The 21,257-nt window shown below is 52.5% G+C and overlaps 7 protein-coding genes across 7 annotated transcripts; 5 read left to right on the forward strand and 2 right to left on the reverse strand.

Moving 5' to 3' along the window:
* Positions 1–1,856: 1,856 nt before the first annotated feature.
* On the reverse strand, positions 1,857–3,154 carry LTS14_001674 (uncharacterized protein; the record flags this gene model as incomplete). Its single annotated transcript, XM_064834383.1, has 3 exons — positions 1,857–2,270; positions 2,347–2,887; positions 2,943–3,154. The coding sequence occupies 3 exons, from the start codon at positions 3,152–3,154 to the stop codon at positions 1,857–1,859; spliced, it is 1,167 nt and encodes a 388-aa protein (XP_064698247.1).
* A 303-nt stretch (positions 3,155–3,457) lies between these two features.
* On the forward strand, positions 3,458–4,414 carry LTS14_001675 (uncharacterized protein; the record flags this gene model as incomplete). Its single annotated transcript, XM_064834384.1, has 1 exon — positions 3,458–4,414. The coding sequence occupies one exon, from the start codon at positions 3,458–3,460 to the stop codon at positions 4,412–4,414; it is 957 nt and encodes a 318-aa protein (XP_064698248.1).
* A 3,580-nt stretch (positions 4,415–7,994) lies between these two features.
* On the forward strand, positions 7,995–9,501 carry YRA1 (RNA-binding RNA annealing protein; the record flags this gene model as incomplete). Its single annotated transcript, XM_064834385.1, has 4 exons — positions 7,995–8,252; positions 8,911–9,075; positions 9,124–9,185; positions 9,237–9,501. The coding sequence occupies 4 exons, from the start codon at positions 7,995–7,997 to the stop codon at positions 9,499–9,501; spliced, it is 750 nt and encodes a 249-aa protein (XP_064698249.1).
* Positions 9,502–10,962: 1,461 nt separating this feature from the next.
* Positions 10,963–12,719, forward strand: ALD5 (aldehyde dehydrogenase (NAD(P)(+)) ald5; the record flags this gene model as incomplete). Its single annotated transcript, XM_064834386.1, has 6 exons — positions 10,963–11,024; positions 11,082–11,507; positions 11,559–12,122; positions 12,175–12,447; positions 12,498–12,607; positions 12,661–12,719. The coding sequence occupies 6 exons, from the start codon at positions 10,963–10,965 to the stop codon at positions 12,717–12,719; spliced, it is 1,494 nt and encodes a 497-aa protein (XP_064698250.1).
* Positions 12,720–13,245: 526 nt separating this feature from the next.
* On the forward strand, positions 13,246–14,085 carry LTS14_001678 (uncharacterized protein; the record flags this gene model as incomplete). The annotated part of the gene is made up of 1 exon (XM_064834387.1): positions 13,246–14,085. One exon carries the CDS (start codon positions 13,246–13,248, stop codon positions 14,083–14,085), a length of 840 nt encoding a protein of 279 aa, XP_064698251.1.
* A 120-nt stretch (positions 14,086–14,205) lies between these two features.
* Positions 14,206–17,727, reverse strand: LTS14_001679 (uncharacterized protein; the record flags this gene model as incomplete). Its single annotated transcript, XM_064834388.1, has 1 exon — positions 14,206–17,727. The coding sequence occupies one exon, from the start codon at positions 17,725–17,727 to the stop codon at positions 14,206–14,208; it is 3,522 nt and encodes a 1,173-aa protein (XP_064698252.1).
* Positions 17,728–18,831: 1,104 nt separating this feature from the next.
* Positions 18,832–21,170, forward strand: LTS14_001680 (uncharacterized protein; the record flags this gene model as incomplete). Its single annotated transcript, XM_064834389.1, has 2 exons — positions 18,832–19,036; positions 19,090–21,170. The coding sequence occupies 2 exons, from the start codon at positions 18,832–18,834 to the stop codon at positions 21,168–21,170; spliced, it is 2,286 nt and encodes a 761-aa protein (XP_064698253.1).
* Positions 21,171–21,257: the final 87 nt, after the last annotated feature.

Below are 21,257 nucleotides of genomic sequence, written 5' to 3' on the forward strand. Positions count from 1 at the left end.
ATTTGCTTTCACGGAAAATCAACATGAAGAAGCATAACTCGCTGAACTCCATGCCATGCCATGCTACGTACGGCATCACATTTCTGCTCCGTCAACTTACAAGTGCCGGCCCTGCGACCTCTGGCCTAGTGATCGACATGGCTTAGCTCTCTACTGCTTCTTTCGCTGCTGGATCCGGCAACCGCAGGCAGTGGTAACATCTTCTACTAGCCTGCAAAGATCCCAGGCTAGGAGCAAACAAGCGATCAGAAAGCCCTATCGGTGCTGCTATCTTCCAACTTCGCATAACAGTGGACAGACTTGTCACGCTACGTGAATCACTGCGAGAGAAGACCCGCCAGACCCAAAAGCCGTGGGAAGGCATGAGCCGAGAGCATCTATGTGCACGACAAATATGCGTCCAACAATGGTCCCACGATAATGAAGGCCGCTAGATCCCTAGCACATGATCTCATATTGGCTCATAACCTTGGTGGCCGGATCACCATAGTATGAATACCTTCGTATACTAGTATACCATATTTGAGAAGTGAGTGCATACCTCGATTGTCTGCCACGGGTATATCGGGCCTCTATGCTTTGCTTCCTGCTTTCGGCTGCCGAGCTTATGCCGCACAACATCTCCTCACAACCGTGGTACATCCACACCCACATCAAAACCTCACCAAAGCATCCCAAACATTTCTCCTCCGCTGCAGTGCCGTAATCGACTGACGTCCACACCCCACCGCCCTGTGCGCAAATACCTGCCCCTCATTCGCTCATCCTCCTGTCAGCGGGCCGTGCCTCGAACGCCTTTGCACGAATCAGAAGCGAGTTTGAACCACATGTGCGAATGCAGGGCTCAATTGCGAACAGGACGGCACCGAGTCCGATGTCATGCATGCGAACTCACCTCATGATTATGTGACAGACAGACGCCGTTGGCGCGGAGTGCCTTTCGGTGGGATGGGATGAGGGGGGACATTGTTTCGGGTTGTTGGGGAGTGAGTGGTCATTATTGTACGAGTACTCTCTGGTGTAGATAGATTCAACCATTCCTGTGAAGTGGTGTAGCAACTATCGTATCATTGATATATACGGTCCAGTCCTCAGTACTGAGCCGCCTATCTGCCATCTGCTGCGAGCGCTCGCGCCGGTCATCTGAGCAACCAAGACGAAGCAGTTAAGTCAGCCCAGCGACTCGGTTGCAAGCCAATCCACGTCCAACCTCGCTCACATCAGCCTTACCAAATAGGCTGCCTAGACGACATCATTGTCTGTAGCCTACGACCTTTGACGGCTCATCAACCATGAACACCACCTCCCTCCTCCTCAACGGCCATACAGCCGCCTCCATCTCCCTCCTACCAGAGAAGAAGCGCGCGACCATCACCACGCTTCACACCCCACGCCCTTCTCCCAACCGATCATACACTTCACCACCATCTTTCAGCCTAGGTCCAGCAGCCCTCCCACCATCGCCTCATTATCCCTCAACGACGCGAAGACCAATAGCCAAGCGCTCACCTGCTTCGATAGATAGTCCGGGATGGTATAATACAGAGGGTGGCATGACATTGGACGACTTTGCAAAGCGGTTGAATGGCGTGCTTGGAAGGTTCGAGCAGTGGCAGGGCAGGTGTGCGCAGAATGTCGTCATGGCTCTTATGCGTCCGACGCCGGTGGTGCTTTTTGTGTTTAATCCTATATCGCTAGTGCTATGGATTGGGGTATTGGTGTGGTGGTTGAGAGGCTGAGAGATCTGGTCATTCGTTTATCAAGGAAGCATACTTCCCGAGAGAATCCTGGCTAACTTCTGGAGTGATTCGATTTTCCTGGACCGGACACTGGACGATTAATGCACGCTTTCCGCTTCACCGGCGCGAATAGAACAGCGCGTTTCCTTCAGCATCCTTTCTCACACCGGAGGCATAATCTCGGGTCGCATCAAAGTCCTCCCACAGACTGGCAGGATAGATGTGCTTATTGCGTTCATACCATCTTCGATCGACGACTTTGGTGGCGGACGGATCATGTTGATATCCTTCGAGTTCGGCATCCGGCGTGATCAGTGCAGCAGCAGCCTTACGAGTGGCGGCAGTGGAAAGATGGGTAGGAAGATCAGCAGGTGGAGTTTCTGCTTGTGGTGTGGTTGGCGTCGAGGCTGCTTTCGAAGTCGGTAGAAGCTCTTTTGGTGTAGTGGCGGTGGGCTCGGAGGAGTAGGCGAATAGAGGATTTTTGTCGTAGCCGACCGTCTTGTTGAGGATGAAGTAATGAAAATCTTGGTGCTGGAAGGGATAGATGGTCAGCATATGTAGATCATATAGGTAGAATAGACCCAACATTCGGCTTCGTAGTACTCACAGGAGGCACGATAATATCACCTCTTACAACCATCAAGTCATCCACACTTATCCTCGCCCAATCCTTCTTACTCCGATCTCCTTTCTCGGTGTACATATCTGCGCCCACTTTCCTCGCCCTCTCCAAGAACAGCCAGATCTGGTCGCCTTTCTTCATCCGACACACTCCACCTGGTGAGGATTTCCCATCGAAGAAGGTGAAGGGAAGCAGGAACTCGGTCTGCTTGACGGCTTCTTGGTTAATGACGTACTCCTTTCGCAGTGCCTCCTTCAGGACATTCTCGCGCTGCAAGGCAGACTTTGTCACGGCTTTGGGCGCAAAGGCGAGGCTGCCATTTGGCTTGAGGCGTTTCTTCAACACGGTCGTGCTGTCTGCGGGTTCGTCGCCATCTTGCGTCGGGTCTGTTGTAGTCGCGGCTGATGTCGCTGTAGCTGTGGTCTTGGGAATCTCTTGGTCTTCTTCCTCTTCGTCGCCGAATGATAAACCTCCTTTCTTTACCCCTTTCTTCCTCTTCTTGAATGCGGGCTTGTCGACTGGCTCACTGTACTTGGGCAGTCAGCACCCATGTCTGTCTAATTGAATCGATAGTCGCTCACCGTCCATCTGGGGTCGCTGCACCGCTCGTCGCAGGTGTAATGCCTCCGGAGAGCTCACGTGCTTCTGCGCGTCTCTTGCGAAAGTCGGACAAATGCACGAGACCATATGTCTGTTCCTTCAGCGCATCCTCGGTGGTGTGGCCTTGGGATGTGAAGCGCGCATTGGTCGGAGTCGAGGAGCCGGATGGTGGACCCGACGGTGTGTCTGCCATGTTGTGATCAAGCTGGGTGGCTATGACAGGATGCAGAAGAAGAAGATGGTCTTGACCGCAAAGTAATGGACAAGCACATGCAAATGCGGAACATGTCCGCGCTCTCTCGAGAAGGAAGTTACGCAGACCACCTCGAGTTTGGAACACATACCTCCGATCCCGACGCACGTGTCCTTCAAAGGCATATTGGGAAGAGTCATAATCGTCTACCCAGCTCCGTTGACTAGTTCCGAGGTGTAATTGTTTCTTCGGTTGTGGCCACACCGCGCCACTCATCACGACAGAGGTCGAAGGCAACACAGCATGCCGGACATCGACCACTTCTCGGATTCGGAAAACGAATCATTCCACTCCTTTGATGATGGCGAACCTGTTCCGCCTTCTCAGCTAAAGCATGAATCGCCATCAACGATTCAGCCTCAACATAACGAACGAAAGAAGCGACCAGCACAACCCTCGGAGCCAGATCCACTGAAACCAAGACCGATTGTCGAACGGTTCCCAGCCGAAGAAGAAGCCACTCTCTTAGCAGAATCGAGCTCACTCAAAGGCTCTGCAAACCAATTGTTCGGCAAAGGCTCCTTCGAGAATGCCATCCAGACTTACGACAAAGCACTTTCATCATGTCCGAACTATCTAGACTACGAAGTAGCTGTACTCCGAAGCAACATCGCCGCCTGCCACCTCAAGCTCGAGGAATGGAAGGAAGCAATCGAAAGCGCCGAAAAGGGAGTCGACTGTCTCGAACGGCTAGAACCACTACCCAAACCTCCCAAGCCCAAGCAGAAAGGCCAAGATGAGCCTGCCCAGACCACAGAGGACGACCAAATCGTCGAGGTTGACGACAACCTCGCCGATCGGATCGAGAACTTACAGAAGTCGGGCCAAACAATCGACACTGTCCGCAAACTGCAAACGAAACTTCTTCTTCGTCGCGCCAAAGCCAAATCGCAAATCGATACCTGGTCGTCATTATCAGGGGCCGACGAGGACTACCGGACTCTACTCTCGCCACAGATGCAACCTTTCTTGTCTGCTTCGGATAAGAGGCAAGTGTTAGAGAGTGCTCGAGCGCTGGCACCGAGGCTGAATACGACAAAGGATAAGGAGATGGCTGAGATGATGGGGAAGCTGAAAGGACTGGGCAATTCGTTACTCAAGCCTTTTGGGCTGAGTACGGAGAACTTTCAGTTTGTGAAGGATGAGAAGAGCGGTGGGTATAGTATGAACTTTAATCAGGGCGGGCAGGCGAAGGAATAGTGATCGATCAATTATGGTGGCCATTATGGTATACTGTAGGATAATTTACCAGATAACCCAAGCACGAGAGAATAGTGTCTAGCAATTCTGACTCGATACGTCCCATACTTGTCATGCCATACTACTACTCAGGTAGTGTAGATGAATAACAGCTGTAATTCAGTCGTCAACTCCCGTCAGGCGCCAGTAGATGAGACTTGGTGGGCGACATAGAGGCTGTCTCCTCCTTGGCAATGGGGTGTCCTGCTCATCAGTACTTGCAATCTTGGGCTCTGGCAGCCGCCGATCCTAGTATACCGTTCAGCAACAGCAATGTGATTTGAAGTGTTGAGCCGACGTGTTGAACTATTGGGCCGTCTGCCACCTGCAACACTTGGGGCGCCTCAAATCCACGAGGTGTACCCATAGGCTGATATTGCTCAGCTGACAGATGCACAAAAGGTGAAGAATGCGGAAGGCTATGCAAAGCTTGCAGTGGGTTAGTGTCCCTTCACAACACCAGACACAGCTGGGCGGACGGACTGATTTCGATTTTAGCCCTTTGGATGAAGATGAATAGTGTAGCGAGCGATGGTACCATGGGTCCACGAATCCGACACGCTGCGCTAACTCAGCTCCTGCAAATGAATCCATTCGATCCACATCCGTAAAACGGAGCAAGCCGTCGATGCTCGTGGTTCCAACGCTGGCTGTCCTCCGACTGTGAGACAGGACTAGAAGACGGACTTTGATCGTCAACTTCGACAGGTAGATATGAAGTACCATTACACGACTGATTGCCCTTACTCCGGCTAGTCTTGCACGCGGTGGTGCAACCATGTCTCGTCAGTAGTCAATGTCGCGCACTCATGAGATGATCAGTCCAATGTTTTGGAACAAAGCCACTCGCTTTGGCATCGACCTTCTTGATAGCGTCTTCAACTTCCGTAGACCTTAGCCTTACGACTTCGATCCCGTGCTGGGAGCGCAATTGGGCAGAGAAGTGTCTGACTGCACACAATATGTCCGGCCCCAACCTCCAGGAACAGGCGATCCTGATCCCAATCTGGTACAGGATCGATGTTGACTTGAAGGTTCTCTAGACGTGGCATGTCTCTTTTCAGCAGGTCGAAGTCTCCGCGACTGCTCTCCAAATTAGTTGCTGTGTGTGGTAGTGCTACCGCCTCCCTGCCACGTTGCTCAATCTCTCGGTAGACTCCCAGGGACGTCAGGCAGGGGAGATGATGTGATATGGTCCGCAAGTACTGTGAATACTCACTATCGCTGTGCGGGACGTCCACAATGAGATGCCGTAACCGCGTACACGTCTTTGCAACAAACCGTAAGGACTCTGTACTCATCACAGGGCGTTCGTAGCTAGCCGAATCAGTCTGAGATCGGAAGGGCGCCGTCTGCTCGTGTAAGACTAGTGTTTGCAGCTTATTAATCTTGACTGTGCCTAGTATTTGCTCGAACAAATTGGTACCATTGACCATCTCGAGATTTTGCAAATCATCCAGCTTTGGGATGCATTCGAGGATGGTGTCGGTGTCGCGACCACTGCGGCAGGTAGAGTATGAGAAAGTGCGGCCGGACGGAACATGGAGCCGTAGAGATAACAGCGCAGTATTGGCGCCACTGCTCACCTCCAGGAGTGAGATGCAGTTCGTCTCCAGAAATCGAAGCTGCCGAAGTGCTGTTGCGCTTTCGATAGCTGCATGATTGTCTGTGCAGATGCATACGTTGTGCAGCGACAGTGTAGTCAGCGACAAGGGGTGCATATATTGCTTCTTTGTGCCCAACAACCAGTCCAGACTCTCAATACTTGTGAACTTGGAGACCGATGAGGCCACAAGTGCTGTGGAGGTGCTGTCCGTAGGCCATAGTTGAGCAACGGCTTTGATTCTCAGCGTCCGTAATTCTGGACACTGTTGCAACAGCACACCAAGGCTAGAGAATAACTGCAAGTCAGCAGCTGGCGATAGAAGTTCCAGAGTGTGAAGCTGCGATGATACAGATAGGAGGAGCAGCATTGCATGAACGTTGTAGTATGACGCGTAAGAGTACTCCGCCATGTTCAGAGCAGATGGATTGCGTTTGATGCGGACCAGACACGTCTTTTGGATTTTAATAGCTTCGACTAGGAGTGCAGGCATGGACGGTACAGCATGCCATCTACCGAAAGCGTCAGTGAATGCTTCGTCCTGAGTGCAGACTCTACGCACTCGAAACTCTGCAGGCTTAGACGTTTCAACTGTCAGATAAATTCATGCATCTCAGCAGCTAGACTGGCCGCTTCTCGGGACGTGAGTGCCGACTCATCAGAGAAATAACCGCCCGCGGCGAAAGGATTCCGGTCAGTGCGTGGCCTTGGTGTGGTATGAGGGACGTGAAGGTCAAGCTCTGTTGTGTGCCATTCGGCGACCACACAATGGTGCACACGTCGTAGAAATTCGATATCTGTGTCGAGTTCTCGAGATCAGCCTCATATTGAGTTGAGAAGTCGTGCTACTGAAGACCAACGGCCCGATGGTGGCATCGAACACTTGTTGCGCCAAAGTATGCCATCGACGGCAAATTCGAGTGGCAGCGCAGATTGCGTTCTCTGGATCTATATTGAGCTTCAGGAGTCGCCAGCGAATGCCAGATCCTGAAATGCCTCCTTAGTAATTGCCTCGTCGAAGATGAGCAAAAAGATGTCGTCGTTCAGGACATCAATCTGAGGCGTGGAAATTAGTAGCTGCGCTCGCGTGCGCTGCCGTGCGATAGATATTATTGCGACTCTGTGTTGTTGGTTTTCATGGTATGAGGAGTAGACAGTTCTAACGTGTTTATCATTAAGCGCCGGCTAAGCCACAGCCACGATCATGTGAGAGTTGGGAGTACATTAATCGTTGGTGAGTGCACACAGTACGTCTCAGAGCTGTCCATTCTCGGAGCGCAGTGTCTTGGCAGTTGCTCTGCTGGACGATATGTTGTTACCTGGCTTGGCGAGGCAACACGGTCTTCTCGAGATACAGGATATTGTGATTTGGCCGTGGCATTTTCCCTTGGAGCACGTAAATTTGGTCATGCGAGTCTGGTCGCCTCATACAGCGTGGCGATCCCCAGGAGACCTGATATGTATTTCAGGAGTGAATGGATTGTAGAGATGACTATAAGGATTAGATGCTCCGTAGTGCAGTAAGGTGGTGGTGAAGGCGGAAGATGGCTGAGTCATCGGCACGGACCGCAAGGCGCGCGCGATCCAGCGCGTTCGTGCACGCTGTCTCCTTTCCTGGCTTCTTGCTCTCCAACTTTTACATCACTCCACACAGACACATTATCATCATCATCACATTGTGCGCGTGTGTTACCACGAGCCGAACGAACACACATCCTCGACTACCAAGTCAAACCCGCCGCCAATAGCGCGAGTTGCTCTTCCCTGCTGCCACTTCACGTCGAACAAGGCTGCGCAAACATAGTATTCGCGCCCATCAACCTCAACTTGAGCCAACTTACTCCGGTTCGCCTCTAGCCGCTTCACATCTTCCTCAACAGCTCCCGACTCCGTTGACATCACTCAACCGCCCATCAATTACCGACAACCACACTCAACATGTCTGGCAAGCTCGATCAATCACTCGACACCATCATGGCCGAGACCGGCGCCAACAAGGGTGGCCGCGGCCGACGTAGAGCCCCGCAACGCGCTGCCACCCGTGCGACAAGCACGACAACCGCTGCACCTTCCGGCGGCATTCAGAAGGCCACCAAGGCCATCAAGGCACCCACAGCGCCCGCTGTTCAACCCCGAGGCGACGGCAAGGTCATGGTCAGCAACTTGCCTCAGGATATCACTGAGACTCAGCTCAAGGTATGTTGACCGGAAAGGATCTACGGCAGACGCTTTTCGCCATTTTTGTTCGAGTTCTTGTTGCCTATCGTGTGGTCCGAGTGTTCTCTGGGAGCCGGCTTTGATTCGTTGGAGGGCTCCTCTGCTCAGCACTACCTCGCCCTTAATGAGCTTGAGACGTTGCGATGAAGAGCGTGAGCATTGCGTTTGTCTCGCAAAAACCACATCGTAGATGCACTGCCTGGCAAGCATTTGTATCGTATGAGGTGCGAGCACGCAAATAGGGTTTGGGCCTAGTCCGCACAGCAGCAGCAGCATTCGCACAGGCGTGGTGATTTGAGGCGGAAGGCAGGAAGTGTGGAGCAGAGCCGTGGGAGGCTCTACGAAGCAGCAGAAAGACTATATGTAATGGTGGTTGTGGCAGACCTGCTCCGGTTTCGATGCAGTCAACTCGGGCAGCATTTCATGCTGATACGGTGCTGCTGGTCTGATGGTATATGAGGAAGAACACCCGTGAGGCGCGGTGTCCCTTGCTGCTACTGCTTCTGCTGCTGTTGCTGCGCAGACTCACCTTGCTGGCTCCATCTCAAGCACTACTACGGCCATCTAGACTCTTCAATTGGGCGCGAGAGACACAAACTTTGATATTCGGGACCAACTGACATTCTTCCGTGATCAGGACTTCTTTGGCAAGGCTATTGGAGGTGTAAGGAAGGTGCTGCTCGCTTACGGACCGAACGGACGCAGCCGTGGCGACGCTACAGTCATCTTCACCACATACAACAGGGCAGCCGAGGCAGTCAAGGCCTACAACGGCATCAAAGTCGACAACAGGCCAATGAGGGTATGTTCATCGATTGTCATTCAAAGTGCTACGACTGATTCGTAACAGATCGAGCTGGTTGGTGGTACCGTGCCTGTTTCTGCACCAAAGGCTCTCGCGGATCGCATGGCGTAAGTAAACATGGCTCCTGGTTACGCCGGCCCTCGCTAACAGATTTATAGTAAGCCGAAGAACGCTGCCAAGGAGAATGCGAAGAAGCCTGTTGCTGGCAAAGCCGTTGGCGCGAAGCCTGTCAACAACGGCGAGGCGGCTAAGGGTGGACGAGGCAAGAAGAGCGGCCGTAGCGGTAGGCCAAAGGCTAAGACTGCCGAAGAGCTGGACGCGGAGATGCAGGACTACTTCAACCCCAACGGCGAGGCCACTGGCGCAGCTCCGGCTGCTATCAACGGCGGCGACGCTGTCATGCAGACGGACGAGGTGTTGTGAACTCCTGTCAGGCTGGGCATGACTTCTCTGCGACTTCCTGGCTCATGGCTCGATATTTGAGGCCGCCAACTTCCCGCATGGTCCTCTGCGAACTAGGCTCGGCAGATGGTAACATCAACACTTCTGGGGCGTTTTCTTCGACGATGCGATTACTGCGAAGCTGCTCAAGCGTCTAGCTGGAAGATGTGTTCCTTGCATTTAAGCGAACACACTGAGCTGAGATAAAAATGCAACTGTGTTTCCCCCTGAAAACAAATGCGCCATTCTCACCTCTCTTTCTCACACACCATCACACCGCCGTCTCAACCTTTGTTACCGTCGACATGGGCCTGCAAAGTCTGGGCGAGTCTGTGAATCGCGTGCTGTACTGACGAGTCGCCGACGATTTTCGCTGCTTCAAACCAAGGACCTTTCACAGATCGTCCACGTCTTCGACTCGACCTTGCACTACCACCCTCGACGAGCTCCCTCGCTGCGACAATTGCACAGGAAATCGGGCACTCGATGAATCACCAGGGCTCTCAGGTCTATCAATATCATGTCAGCCTCCGGCCGCACTATCATGCAGGTCCACTTTTAAACACTGTTACCCTGCTAGAGCGAATAGTCTGGCCATCTTGGCACTTTTCCATGCGAATTTGCCCCACTAACACGTCGTCATTGTTTACAGTTTCAGAATGGCGGGGTATCATTCACCGAAGATCATTCGAGTTATTGCCGGCTTCTCTTCAAATGAGCAGCGATCCACACCTCGTCGGCTGGTCGCAGAGCCCATCGTCTGCTGTCAGCAGTCAGCTCGTAGTCTGACACGGTAAGTGCAAGCGCTAAGTGTGGGTGGGCCATCGCATCGGCCACACCAGCATACCAATATCATGACTGACCTACATCATGTTACACCTTTGTTTACTGATCGCCTTTCGCGGCGTGCGGAACGACGTCCATCACACCACGTCGCAGCGGTCCCCAGCTGAATTACACGCACGGGAGAAGATCTAGATGGTCGCGCGGCGCAGCCTACCAGCGCCAGGGATCGGGAGTCGAGTTCGAAACTGTCATACTTTCTGCCTCCACGTACCTGCGAAATAGCTGTCGAGCTGCTCCCCGCATCCACAGCGCCAATAGAACTCTGCCATATCGCCGAGGGACAGCTATGCAGCTATGCTTCAGCGGCCCAGTGGAGATCACACCTGCATCAACACTAAGGTGGGGATCTCAAGCCTCACGAGAGCTGGTCCGCCCATTATGGTGTGGGAACTAGGTCTAGTCAAGGATCTCATCTCCGAGCCTGGTGCACTCGCGTCAGGCCTGTGCCGGCAGCCCCTCTCACGGTCACTACGCTAGACTCACTGTTCGTACTTAACCCCACCTCGCCGTTGCTATCCCTTCTCAGCTCGAAAACCATCGCTGTGCGATTCGAAACCACTGTATACTTCACCGCACTCACACAGAAATACCGCAATCATGTCTTTGTCCGTTCAGCTTGATACGCCGCATGCCGGCAAGTACGAGCAGCCAATTGGACTGTAAGTGAAGTATCAAAACGAGCTGGGTCGAGCATAGCATGCTGATGTTGACACTAGCTTCATTAACAACGAGTTCGTGAAGCCAGTCGACGGCAAGACCTTCGAGGTCATCAACCCAACCACCGAGGAGGTCATCACCTCCGTCTACGAGGCCACAGAGAAGGATGTCGACATCGCGGTAGCAGCAGCCCGCAAGGCCTTCGAGGGCCCATGGAGGAAGGAGACCCCAGAGAACCGTGGCAAACTCCTTGTCAACCTCGCCAACCTCTTCGAGAAGAATCTCGACCTCCTCGCTGCTGTTGAGTCGCTCGACAACGGCAAGGCCATCGCCATGGCCAAGGTCGACATCAGCATGTGCGCTGGCTGCCTCCGATACTACGGTGGCTGGGCCGACAAAATCGAGGGCAAGGTCATTGACACCACCCCTGATACCTTCAACTACATCCGCAAGGAGCCAATTGGTGTTTGCGGTCAGATCATTCCGTGAGTACTGCCTTCATCAGAATTAAATATTGAGAGGCTAATATTGGTCAGATGGAACTTCCCATTGCTCATGTGGTCATGGAAGATTGGCCCAGCCATTGCTTGCGGTAACACCGTTGTCTTGAAGACTGCAGAACAGACCCCTCTTGGTGGTCTCGTCGCTGCCAAGCTTATCAAGGAGGCTGGTTTCCCACCAGGCGTCATCAACATCATCTCCGGTTTCGGTAAAGTCGCTGGTGCGGCTATCGCCTCCCACATGGACGTTGACAAGGTTGCTTTCACTGGCTCCACCGTCGTCGGCCGACAGATTCTCAAGGCTGCCGCTGGCTCCAACTTGAAGAAGGTCACCCTTGAGCTCGGTGGCAAGTCGCCAAACATCGTCTTTGAGGATGCTGACATCGATAACGCGATCTCCTGGGTAAACTTCGGCATCTTTTTCAACCACGGGCAGTGCTGCTGTGCTGGTTCCCGCATCTACGTGCAAGAGTCTATTTACGACAAGTTCGTGGAGCGATTCAAGGAGCGAGCGCAGAAGAACGTTGTTGGCGACCCATTCGCCAAGGATACTTTCCAGGGTCCCCAGGTCTCGCAAGTCCAGTTCGACCGCATTATGAAGTAAGTTTTTTCTTTACTTCTTTTTAAAGCCACATACTGACTCCTGTCACAGCTACATCAAGGCCGGCAAGGACGCTGGTGCCAAGGTCGAGATCGGCGGCAACCGCAAGGGTGACAAGGGCTACTTCATTGAGCCAACAATTTTCTCCAACGTCACAGAGGACATGCAGATCGTCAAGGAGGAGATCTTCGGCCCTGTGTGCTCCATCTCCAAGTTCAAGACCAAGGAGGAGGCCATCCGTGTTGGTAATAGCACCACCTACGGGCTCGCCGCCGCCGTTCACACCAAGAGCCTCAATACCGCAATTGAGGTCTCAAATGCGCTGTAAGTACTCTAAAATGATCCCTGGACGTCCAGAACTGACCCTGGAACAGCAAAGCCGGGACTGTGTGGGTGAACACATATAACACACTTCATCACCAGATGCCATTCGGTGGATACAAAGAATCAGGCATCGGGCGCGAGCTTGGGGAGGACGCTCTCGGTAAATCGACCTATACTCTTAATGATCGATCCCCAGATGCTAACAGATCCCAGCCAACTACACGCAAACCAAGACCGTCTCCATCCGCCTGGGTGATGCTCTCTTCGGTTAAGGAAATAAGATGTAGGCTGTCGATCAGACTGCGTGTATCTATGAGCTATGAAAAGAACATGTACAGTGACAGCGTCAATCGCTTCTCAATGATTCTCACGTGAATTGTATGAATCGTCTTGAAAGTAATAATGTGGTGGCCGTGGATACGATGTTGATCTGGGTGATGGCAAGACATATGCTTCCTTAGCGTCGAAAATATATACTGTCACGAATCTCGTCTCCTCTAGCCAGCACTGTTTGAGTTGTACACATCGACACTCCTTACGTCAACCTGCATTCAACCGTTTGGGGATACTCGAACACAGGATATGGTTTGTTGCCATGAATGACAGCTCGCATTCGCAAATGTATGAACTTTCGTGGCGTTTTTAAGGTTGGTCTTGCAAGTCGAAAGCATGGAGTCGCTCTACCACAGCCACATATGAACCACTTCGTCCATGAGCATGATCACTCGAACACTAATCAGGCCCTTGTGCCTACTGCCACTGGCTAGCACCTTCGTTCGTCACCACAGTATGGCAGCCATGGCCACGCCAGCCCCGGCTTTCGAACTCGACCCTGGTCTCTGGAACCAGACGCTTTACGGAAAGATGCGTGAGTTCTGGTTCGGCAATATACCTGCTGGCTCAGAAACACCGCCTATGGAGCAGATGAAAAAATGGTTTGGCATAGCGCAATCACCAGAAGTCAAGAAGGAGATGGATAGCCAGTGCAAGGCCATGGCTGAGCCGGCCCTGAACAGCATAACACCAGAGCACCTCACATTACCGGCATTCAAAAAATATGAAGACGAACAGGCACAGGCAGAGACACTTGCTGCGCCGTTCTTGCATGAGGTCGAGACAGCACGACAGCAAGGCGAAGAGATGGCTTCACAGACACTGCTATCGGTGATTCTATTGCTGGATCAGATGCCTCGTAACATTCTCCGTGAACAGCACGAGCTGCCTCTCGTCTACAATCATTACGACCGCCTTGCCTACGCGTTAGTCATGGGATCTCTCGAGAAAACGCCTGAGCTCTTCACGCACCCCTCGGTGCAAAACCGGATGTATTGGATGTGGCTACTCATGCCACTCACCCACAGCGAGCACTTGCCATCGCATCGTCGATTGTATGAATTAGGCGAGCAGTTCGCCAAGAACGCGAATGAACCGAAGGAAGGTGCGGTCGCGGACTACGCAAGATCATGGTTCAAGGCATATGGCCAGCACTACGAACCTATTGAGAAGTTTGGCCGCTTTCCGCATCGAAATCAATGTTTAGGGAGGATGACTACGCTGGAAGAAACTAAGTATCTCCAGACTGCAGATACGTTCGGCGTAGAGCAAAAGGAAGCGAAGCAGACAAAGGATGAATTGTAAGACGTCAAGGACAAGAAAGTGTAATGCTACGGAACGCTGCGAGTGATGTAATCATAAAAGAGAATAGTGGTACACACCTCTCCAGACCCACACTCCATCCCATACCTGACTTTAGCGGAGTCACACTACGATGAGCCTTTGCAGGGCTTCCATCCTGTCCGCGCGAGTCATATATGGGATCTCCGTCGATCCAGTAAGGTTCTCGTACGCCTGTCGCCTAAGCTCGCGTTCCTCGGTTCTCAATCTGGCTTCCTGCTCATGTCTCTTTCGGAGGGTCTCACGAGTTCGCTGGTAGGCGTCAGTCTGCATAATTCTCAGCTCGAAAGCATTCCACGGCGCTTGCTGCTGGAAGCGTCGGCTCGAAGGGAGGGTCTCTGGTATGATGGCAGATGAGGGCAGAGGTGTGGGCTGCTCAGGAAGATCTTCTGTCGTGTTCTCTTGGAGACAACTTGCGACAATGATGTGTGGCGGACGGTTGATGCCTTCAGTGACCTGCATTTGCAAGGCATCAATCACCGTCTTCGCGGCCGCGAGCATAGCGAGATGGACGGCCTCTTTTCTCCTCAGCTCAGCAATCTCGTCAGATGCATCGTGTGACGCACTATGCTCATCTTGTCGTTCGGCAGCGTCCTTCATGCTATCGCTAAGCTGGATCTGCTCCATGGCTTCGGCCAGCTTGCCGCAGCTGAGCTCGAGCGAATGTCGCATGGCTTGAAGGTTATTGACGTGGTCCTTCAAGCCCAGATTATTGTCATTCGCTTTAGTAAGCAGGCCCTGCAGCTTCTCGACCTTACTTTCCAGGCCATCACGCTCCTCCGTAAGCTGCAAGCCATGGTTGCGACACCGAAGCAGTCGTTCCTTCAATTTGTTAAGCTGATCCTGATCGGCCACGGAACTCCTTTCATCGTCAGAGTCCAAGCGGGCTGTGAGCTCTTCCACGGCTTGTTGTGTCTCACGGAGCTCCTGCTGCAGCTGCGCATTATGCTTCTCGCAATGTATCAGCTGCTCCAGGGCGAGGTCCCCCTCATCACTGGTGCCTCTCCCTTTCGTGCAAGACTCTACTTGCTTGCCGACATCGCTCACCGCTTGCCTTGTATCTTCAAGCTCCTTCTTGAGCTGACGGCCATGTTCCTGGCATTCAGCTAGCTGCTTCGTCACTTCCGCAAGCTTCTTTTGACCGTTGTCGTCTGCGGCTTCGCTGTAGCTATCTAGTTGACTTGCGATCGCGGTAATGTCCTGATTCGCAACCGCCAGCTCCTTCTCTAGCTCTTTACCACGTGTACGGTACTGTTTAAGAAGTGCGTCTTTCTCTCCGCTTTCTAATTCTGCCAGCCTGCTCTTAGCACGGCACTCCCTGAGATCTTCCTCTCTCTTGTCCATCTGGCAACGCAGTTTGTCGTACTCTGCCCCAATCCGCCACTTTGATTGCACCAGATCCCTTATCTGCTGGTAGTGGTTCGGGTCTCGTATCTGGTCATCGATCTCATGAAGTAGCTTTCTCTGAGGATGATCATTAGGTTCGATATCTCGTGCCACGATCATGGCCTCCAGACTTGTGTATGCTCCGATGTCTCGTGTGAGTTCTTCGATGTGGGCCGCGAAACGATCATGTCTGAACACGAGACCCAGCTGTCTCAACTGGTCATGAAGTGACCAGAAGTTCGTCGTACCATTGCCAAGGATTTGTCGAACTTGCACAGCTGTGACTACTAAAGGGTTATAGCGATCCTCAGCGCGATGTTGGTCGTTAACCCACTTCGCGATGCGCCTTGCTATCTCGTCAATGCGGTCCATACGCCATCGCTCAGCATCGACAGGCACAAGTGGATCAGACTCGGAGTCTGTGTCTAAGTCGGAGCCCGAGTCAGAAGAGGAGGACGACGACGATGATGACGACGATGACGACGAGTCGCGGACGTCGGTTTGAGTCCCACGAGTGACACCCGTTTGTTCGGTCTGAGACTGCGCATCCGTAGTCTGTGACTCACTTCTCGTGGTCTCGTTCGGTGCTTGGCCGGTCGGAATTTCGTGGTTAGTCTGCGTCTGTTCTGTCTGAGTGATTGCACCTGTGGTATCGGCATGCGCTTGCTGAAGCTCATAGTTCATGTCCAGAAGCTCTTGAATTTCCTCCTTCGCAGCATCAAGCTCGTCTTGCCGCGTCTGAACGAGTGCTCGTTGATCCTCGATCTCCTTTTGCTGCTCGTCAAGCGCAGCTTCAAGCATGCTTCTCTCTGTCCTGAGCTCTGCATGCGCACTCTGTCCCTCTGCAAGCCTATTCTCAACACTACGTCTGGCCAATACAGCAGCCTCGCAGTTCTCATTGGACTCCGTTGCCAGCTTTTGGAAGTCTTCGACCTCATGTCGCCAATCATTGGCTTTTGCTTGAGAATCTGCCAATCTTGCTTGAGATTCCGAGATTTGAGCCTCCAAATAATCAGCGTAGTCTCGGCATTGATCTCGCTGATGACGAAGACGATGGACCTTGGCGCTCAGCAGGTCAATACGGTCTTGTCTAGGAGCCTCAGGTAAGCGATCGACCGCTTCGTTTCCTGCTTCCTGATCCTTCAGCTGCGCACGGCTCTTCTCGAGGCTCGGATGCTCATCGCTGTAGTAAGCTTGACCGAAATGGACGCCCTCAGTTTGTGTCATGCCAGTGACTGAGTCGATAGAGGAAGCATCTGAAGGCGTTGGTGATATAGGTCCATCGCTTTTCTGTTGAGCGTTCGTGCTATTCGAGCTGTCGACCACTGCAGCTGAATCGGGTGTTGCTTCAGCACTATTGCATCGGATGAACTCACCAAGTTCAGCGATATCAGATTCATTGTCACCATCCCACAACGACGAAGATGCCGTCTTTGAGCCTGATGTTGCCAAGGGTTCTGATATCGCTGGTGGCTCTGGTGCCGTGGCAGGCTTGTTAGTCTCGGTTTCGGACTTGGGTATTCTACGAAGTAGACTAGGAAGTATTGAGTACTTCTTGGGCACCTCATTGAACTTCGGTAAAGGTGTGGCCTTCCGTTTGATTTTGCTGTACAACGGCTGGCCATCGCTTTTCACATACCGCTCATTGTTCGGGCCCCAGAAATTCTTGCCAAAGTGAACAAAGTCATATTCGCCGCTGTCAATCCCGAACTGGAAGGCTGGTACAGCAGGGTCAGATTGGGCTTGATCGTTGACTTCGTGATCGTAGCTATTGTCCGAATTTTGCTGCGGCACCCACGCAGCTCGTGTACTCTCGGTGGAGGACTCGTGCGGTTGCTGATTCTCTACCGTATCGTATGGGATACTTGACGGTGCTAAGTCGGTCTCATTAGTAGACTGAGCAGGGACATTGCTTACCGCTTCATCTCCTGCTTCTCGCACTGGCTCATCTTCGTCCACAGCTTCGTCCGCGGAGGGTGACCAGTGCGAGGCATTATCTTCACCCGCTTGTTGTGGCTGGCTGTCCACTCTCCCACCCACATCCACTTCGTGCTCATCCAGCGTCTCACCGTCTGATTGTTGTGCGTTGATATCCCCTCTGTGGGAAGTTTCCTGTTGCATATGATCTGCTTGTTCTATGTCAAAGTCTTGGTTGCTACTTTCGTGCTCAGGAGAACCGGCATCATGACCTAGCATAGCGAAAGTTTGCTCTTGACTCATGTTTGCAGTCACAAAATTGTTGTCGATCAAGTGAACTCTGACCGACTCGTAATCAAGGACCTGCCTCTGTCAAATATGGTATGCTATGGTGCAGTGTATGGTAGCAGCTGTCGGGATGCAGTAGACCACTCTCGAATTTGGTCGACACCATACCTTCGTAATCATCTCCTCAGCATGGCGTCTCGCCTTTGTCCAACCTATTTTGGTGAGTCAAAACAATGGTACAAACCTCTTATCTCGAGATGAGATGAAAGAAAAGACCACCTGTAATGGCTTGGACAAAGAGCACAATTTTCACAACAAAGATCAACGTGTCCTGGCCCCGGTAATCCAGGTCATTACATGATGCTGGTGCAGCTGCTCACCTGTATTCTAGGAAGGACGTCGCACTGTTTGGGTAGTGGAAATGAAGGGGCCGGGCATTACATTCATCTAGCGGCCATGTCCACGCTCTCCACGGCAATTGGGAAGCCTCCAGAGCTTATGCATGGCCAGAAAAGCCGTCGACGACAAAATCGGGTGGTGGTTCGCGATATGTCGATGATCAAGATTGTAGAGGTCTCTGTCGAATCCAATTTTTTGTTGCAGCGCTGTGACGAAATACCGTTCAACGAGGACTGCGACGGCCGGAAAGCCATTGCCATGTTTTTGGAGGCGCATTATGCCTTCGCTCTAGGCTCCTGAATGGCTCCATAGTGATATCTCAGCAGAGGTCTTTGACATCGGTAGACGTGCCGTTTTCCTAGGCGCACAATGACGCGTGCAGCTGGCCGAGGGTCGTAAGTCCTCTTTGGAAGCGCATCAGCGCTCCCACTCGCTCTTGACATTGCAGCTCAAGTGTGATGTCTGCTCGACGCACGTGAAAGGATGAATCAGGCCAAGACATTGTTGTCGTTGCCAAGCAAACATTGACGTCGTGCCACTGGCTGATTCGTGCTGCGCCACCATATGTGCTCCACCGCTCAGCTCATGACTTCCTGCTGTGCTTGCTGCCTTTGATATATCGATTGACAAGACCAACATTTATCAATGCTTCCAAGGGACTGATTGTCTCACAAGCATTCCTCCGATCTTGAGTATTTCCCGATCACATTCTCTCCCAAGATGGATCGCCATATTACCCTTCTACTGATCTGCGTGATTGGATTGGCGTTACTGGCAAAACCAGCAGCGGCGTTCGGTGCAGGTAATATTGCCTCGATCTCGAGGATTGAAGGTCATAACTGGCGTCATGGCGACATTGAGGATTTGCTCAAGACCGTCGCGTTCACTCGAGGCCACAAATGGACCAGCATGATGATTAAGAGGAGTACGCTATGCCGGATCCATGTATTCATGCTCGTTACTGATCTTTCTCGATAGCTTACTTCGGCAACTGGCTACGTGATTACTCACAAGCCGTAGACGTCGGTACTCTCAAAGGTGTGCAAGCAGACACTATTCGAGTCCTGGTCTGGGTCCTGGCGTTCATGAGTTTTGGCTACGCCACTCAAGAGTTTGAGGTCACAGCAGAGCGTTTGGGCACATATCGACCAGAAGAACATATTGACAATCCGAAGGACTATGCAGATAATGTTGATGCTCGCCAGTTCGACCCACGACTTCGTGGACCAATTGCTCCCATCGAGCTTGCAATCGATCCGAATACTGGTATGAAGAATTATATTGCCAATGAGTCAGGCAGTTGGGCAACATCTTCTGGCTACATTAAGTACAGCTTCGCCAGAAGCATCCACTTCGGCAGATTATATACGTGTGGACCACAACGTGGACGAGAAGAAGATCTATGCGAGGCTCTACGTTGTCTTGGCCAAGGTCTGCACTGCATGGAGGACTTCGGCGCCCACACCAATTACACAGAGCTTTGTTTGCGTGAGCTTGGCTTCAACAACGTCTTCCCTCATGTTGGCAGCCGGACCATGATCAATCTGCGTGGCAAGCAGGTCTTCCCTCTTGTGACCGGCACATTCGGTGGTGTTGATTTCTTGCACTCCGTGCTTGGCGAGGCCACGGACCACGTGACGCAGACTGAGGTGAACGAAACCGAAGTATCACAGCTTGATGCAGCACTCTCGCAAGCGTCAGCCACACAGTCGCGTGGTGGTGGTGATGACGGTATTTCCGGGTTGGCCAGTGCACTTTCTATGATCCCAGGGACTGGCGACCTCGTGCAAGAAGCACAAAGACTCCAGGCGGATTCTCAAGCACAAGCGGCGGCAAACGAGAGGATGGGAGGGAGTCGCGATATGGGTAGTGATTCATACCAGCCGTATGGCAACGAATACGGTAGTGCTCGAGCCGACGCATCTGCATATAATCAGCAAGGTGCGACGACAGCGTTCCAAGGACCTCCAGGTTCGCAAGGTGGGCCACCAGGTCCCACCTCCGCAAACATACCTGGCTTGAATGTCAACGTCGATCCGCAGCAGGCAATTGCCAAGATCTACCCGCTACTAGCATTCCGAGACAAGGTCGTCCGAACAATCTCTGGTTTCGTCGAGAAAATTCCTGGGTTAGAGAAGGCAATCGAGACGATCAGTGAGAAAGTCACTTTATTCGTTATGGGTCTGATGGCTCCGTTCGTCAAGCCCATCATCGCTGCTGCATCAAACGCGCTTAAGACAGGTAGCGGCACCGTCGTCAGCGCCAGTCAGAAGCAACAGTACCTCGTCTGGGACGATCCAAATAGCAGCGACCCAACTCACTCTCTGCTTTCCAAAGATCACTTTAGCAACGTCCTGAACATGCCAGCTGGCCAAGTAGCCGCGGTCATTCTGCAGTACGTCGCCCCACGTGTGATCCACGGCTGGGACCACCCAGATGTGCCTGTGGATGAAATTATGCAAGACGTCTCCCGCGCCTTCCATCACCCAGCTATGCGCGACAACAACTGCGAGATCCATCGCCAGATGTTCAGTGTTGTCGAGAGGTGGGTTCAGCAGCGTCCAGATAGAGGCCGCGATCTGGACCACATTCTCAGCTCGGACAGTGTCAAGCATGGAAAGAATCACACCGTCGCAGACTTCCAGAGCAGTATGCAGCCCCTCGAGCAGCAGCTGCAAGGTATGGGTAGCTCAAGTCATAGTCCAACAGCTGGCGGACCATTCGCGATGTTCGCACAGAAGCGCAGCATCGACTCCGAGATCGCTGGTAGCGGAGGATATCAGGGCGGCTATCAAGGCGGCAACGCACCACAGGACTACGGTCAGGCATCCTACGGCAACGCGCCACCAGAGCCGGCAGGCTTTTCAGCAGAAGGTGGAAGTGCATACCCTACTGCTTACCAGCAAGGGTACGATCGTCCATTCGAGGAGACCACTCAGCAGTACGGTCAAGGCTACGGAAATCAAGGCCAAGGTCATCAAGGTCAGGGTCAGAACTATGGTGGCAGTGGATATGGGCAAAGCTATGAGCAAGGCGGAGGTGGCTATGGACGCTACTAGTGTCTAGCTCGCATTGAGAAGTCATGAATGATGTGATAGATGCTGTAGTCTATGAAGATCTGTAGCTTGATCTTTATGATCTGCAAT

Source organism: Recurvomyces mirabilis, assembly GCF_035927965.1.
Source record: "Recurvomyces mirabilis strain CCFEE 5264 chromosome Unknown scaffold_3, whole genome shotgun sequence".
Taxonomy (NCBI): domain Eukaryota; kingdom Fungi; phylum Ascomycota; class Dothideomycetes; order Mycosphaerellales; family Teratosphaeriaceae; genus Recurvomyces; species Recurvomyces mirabilis.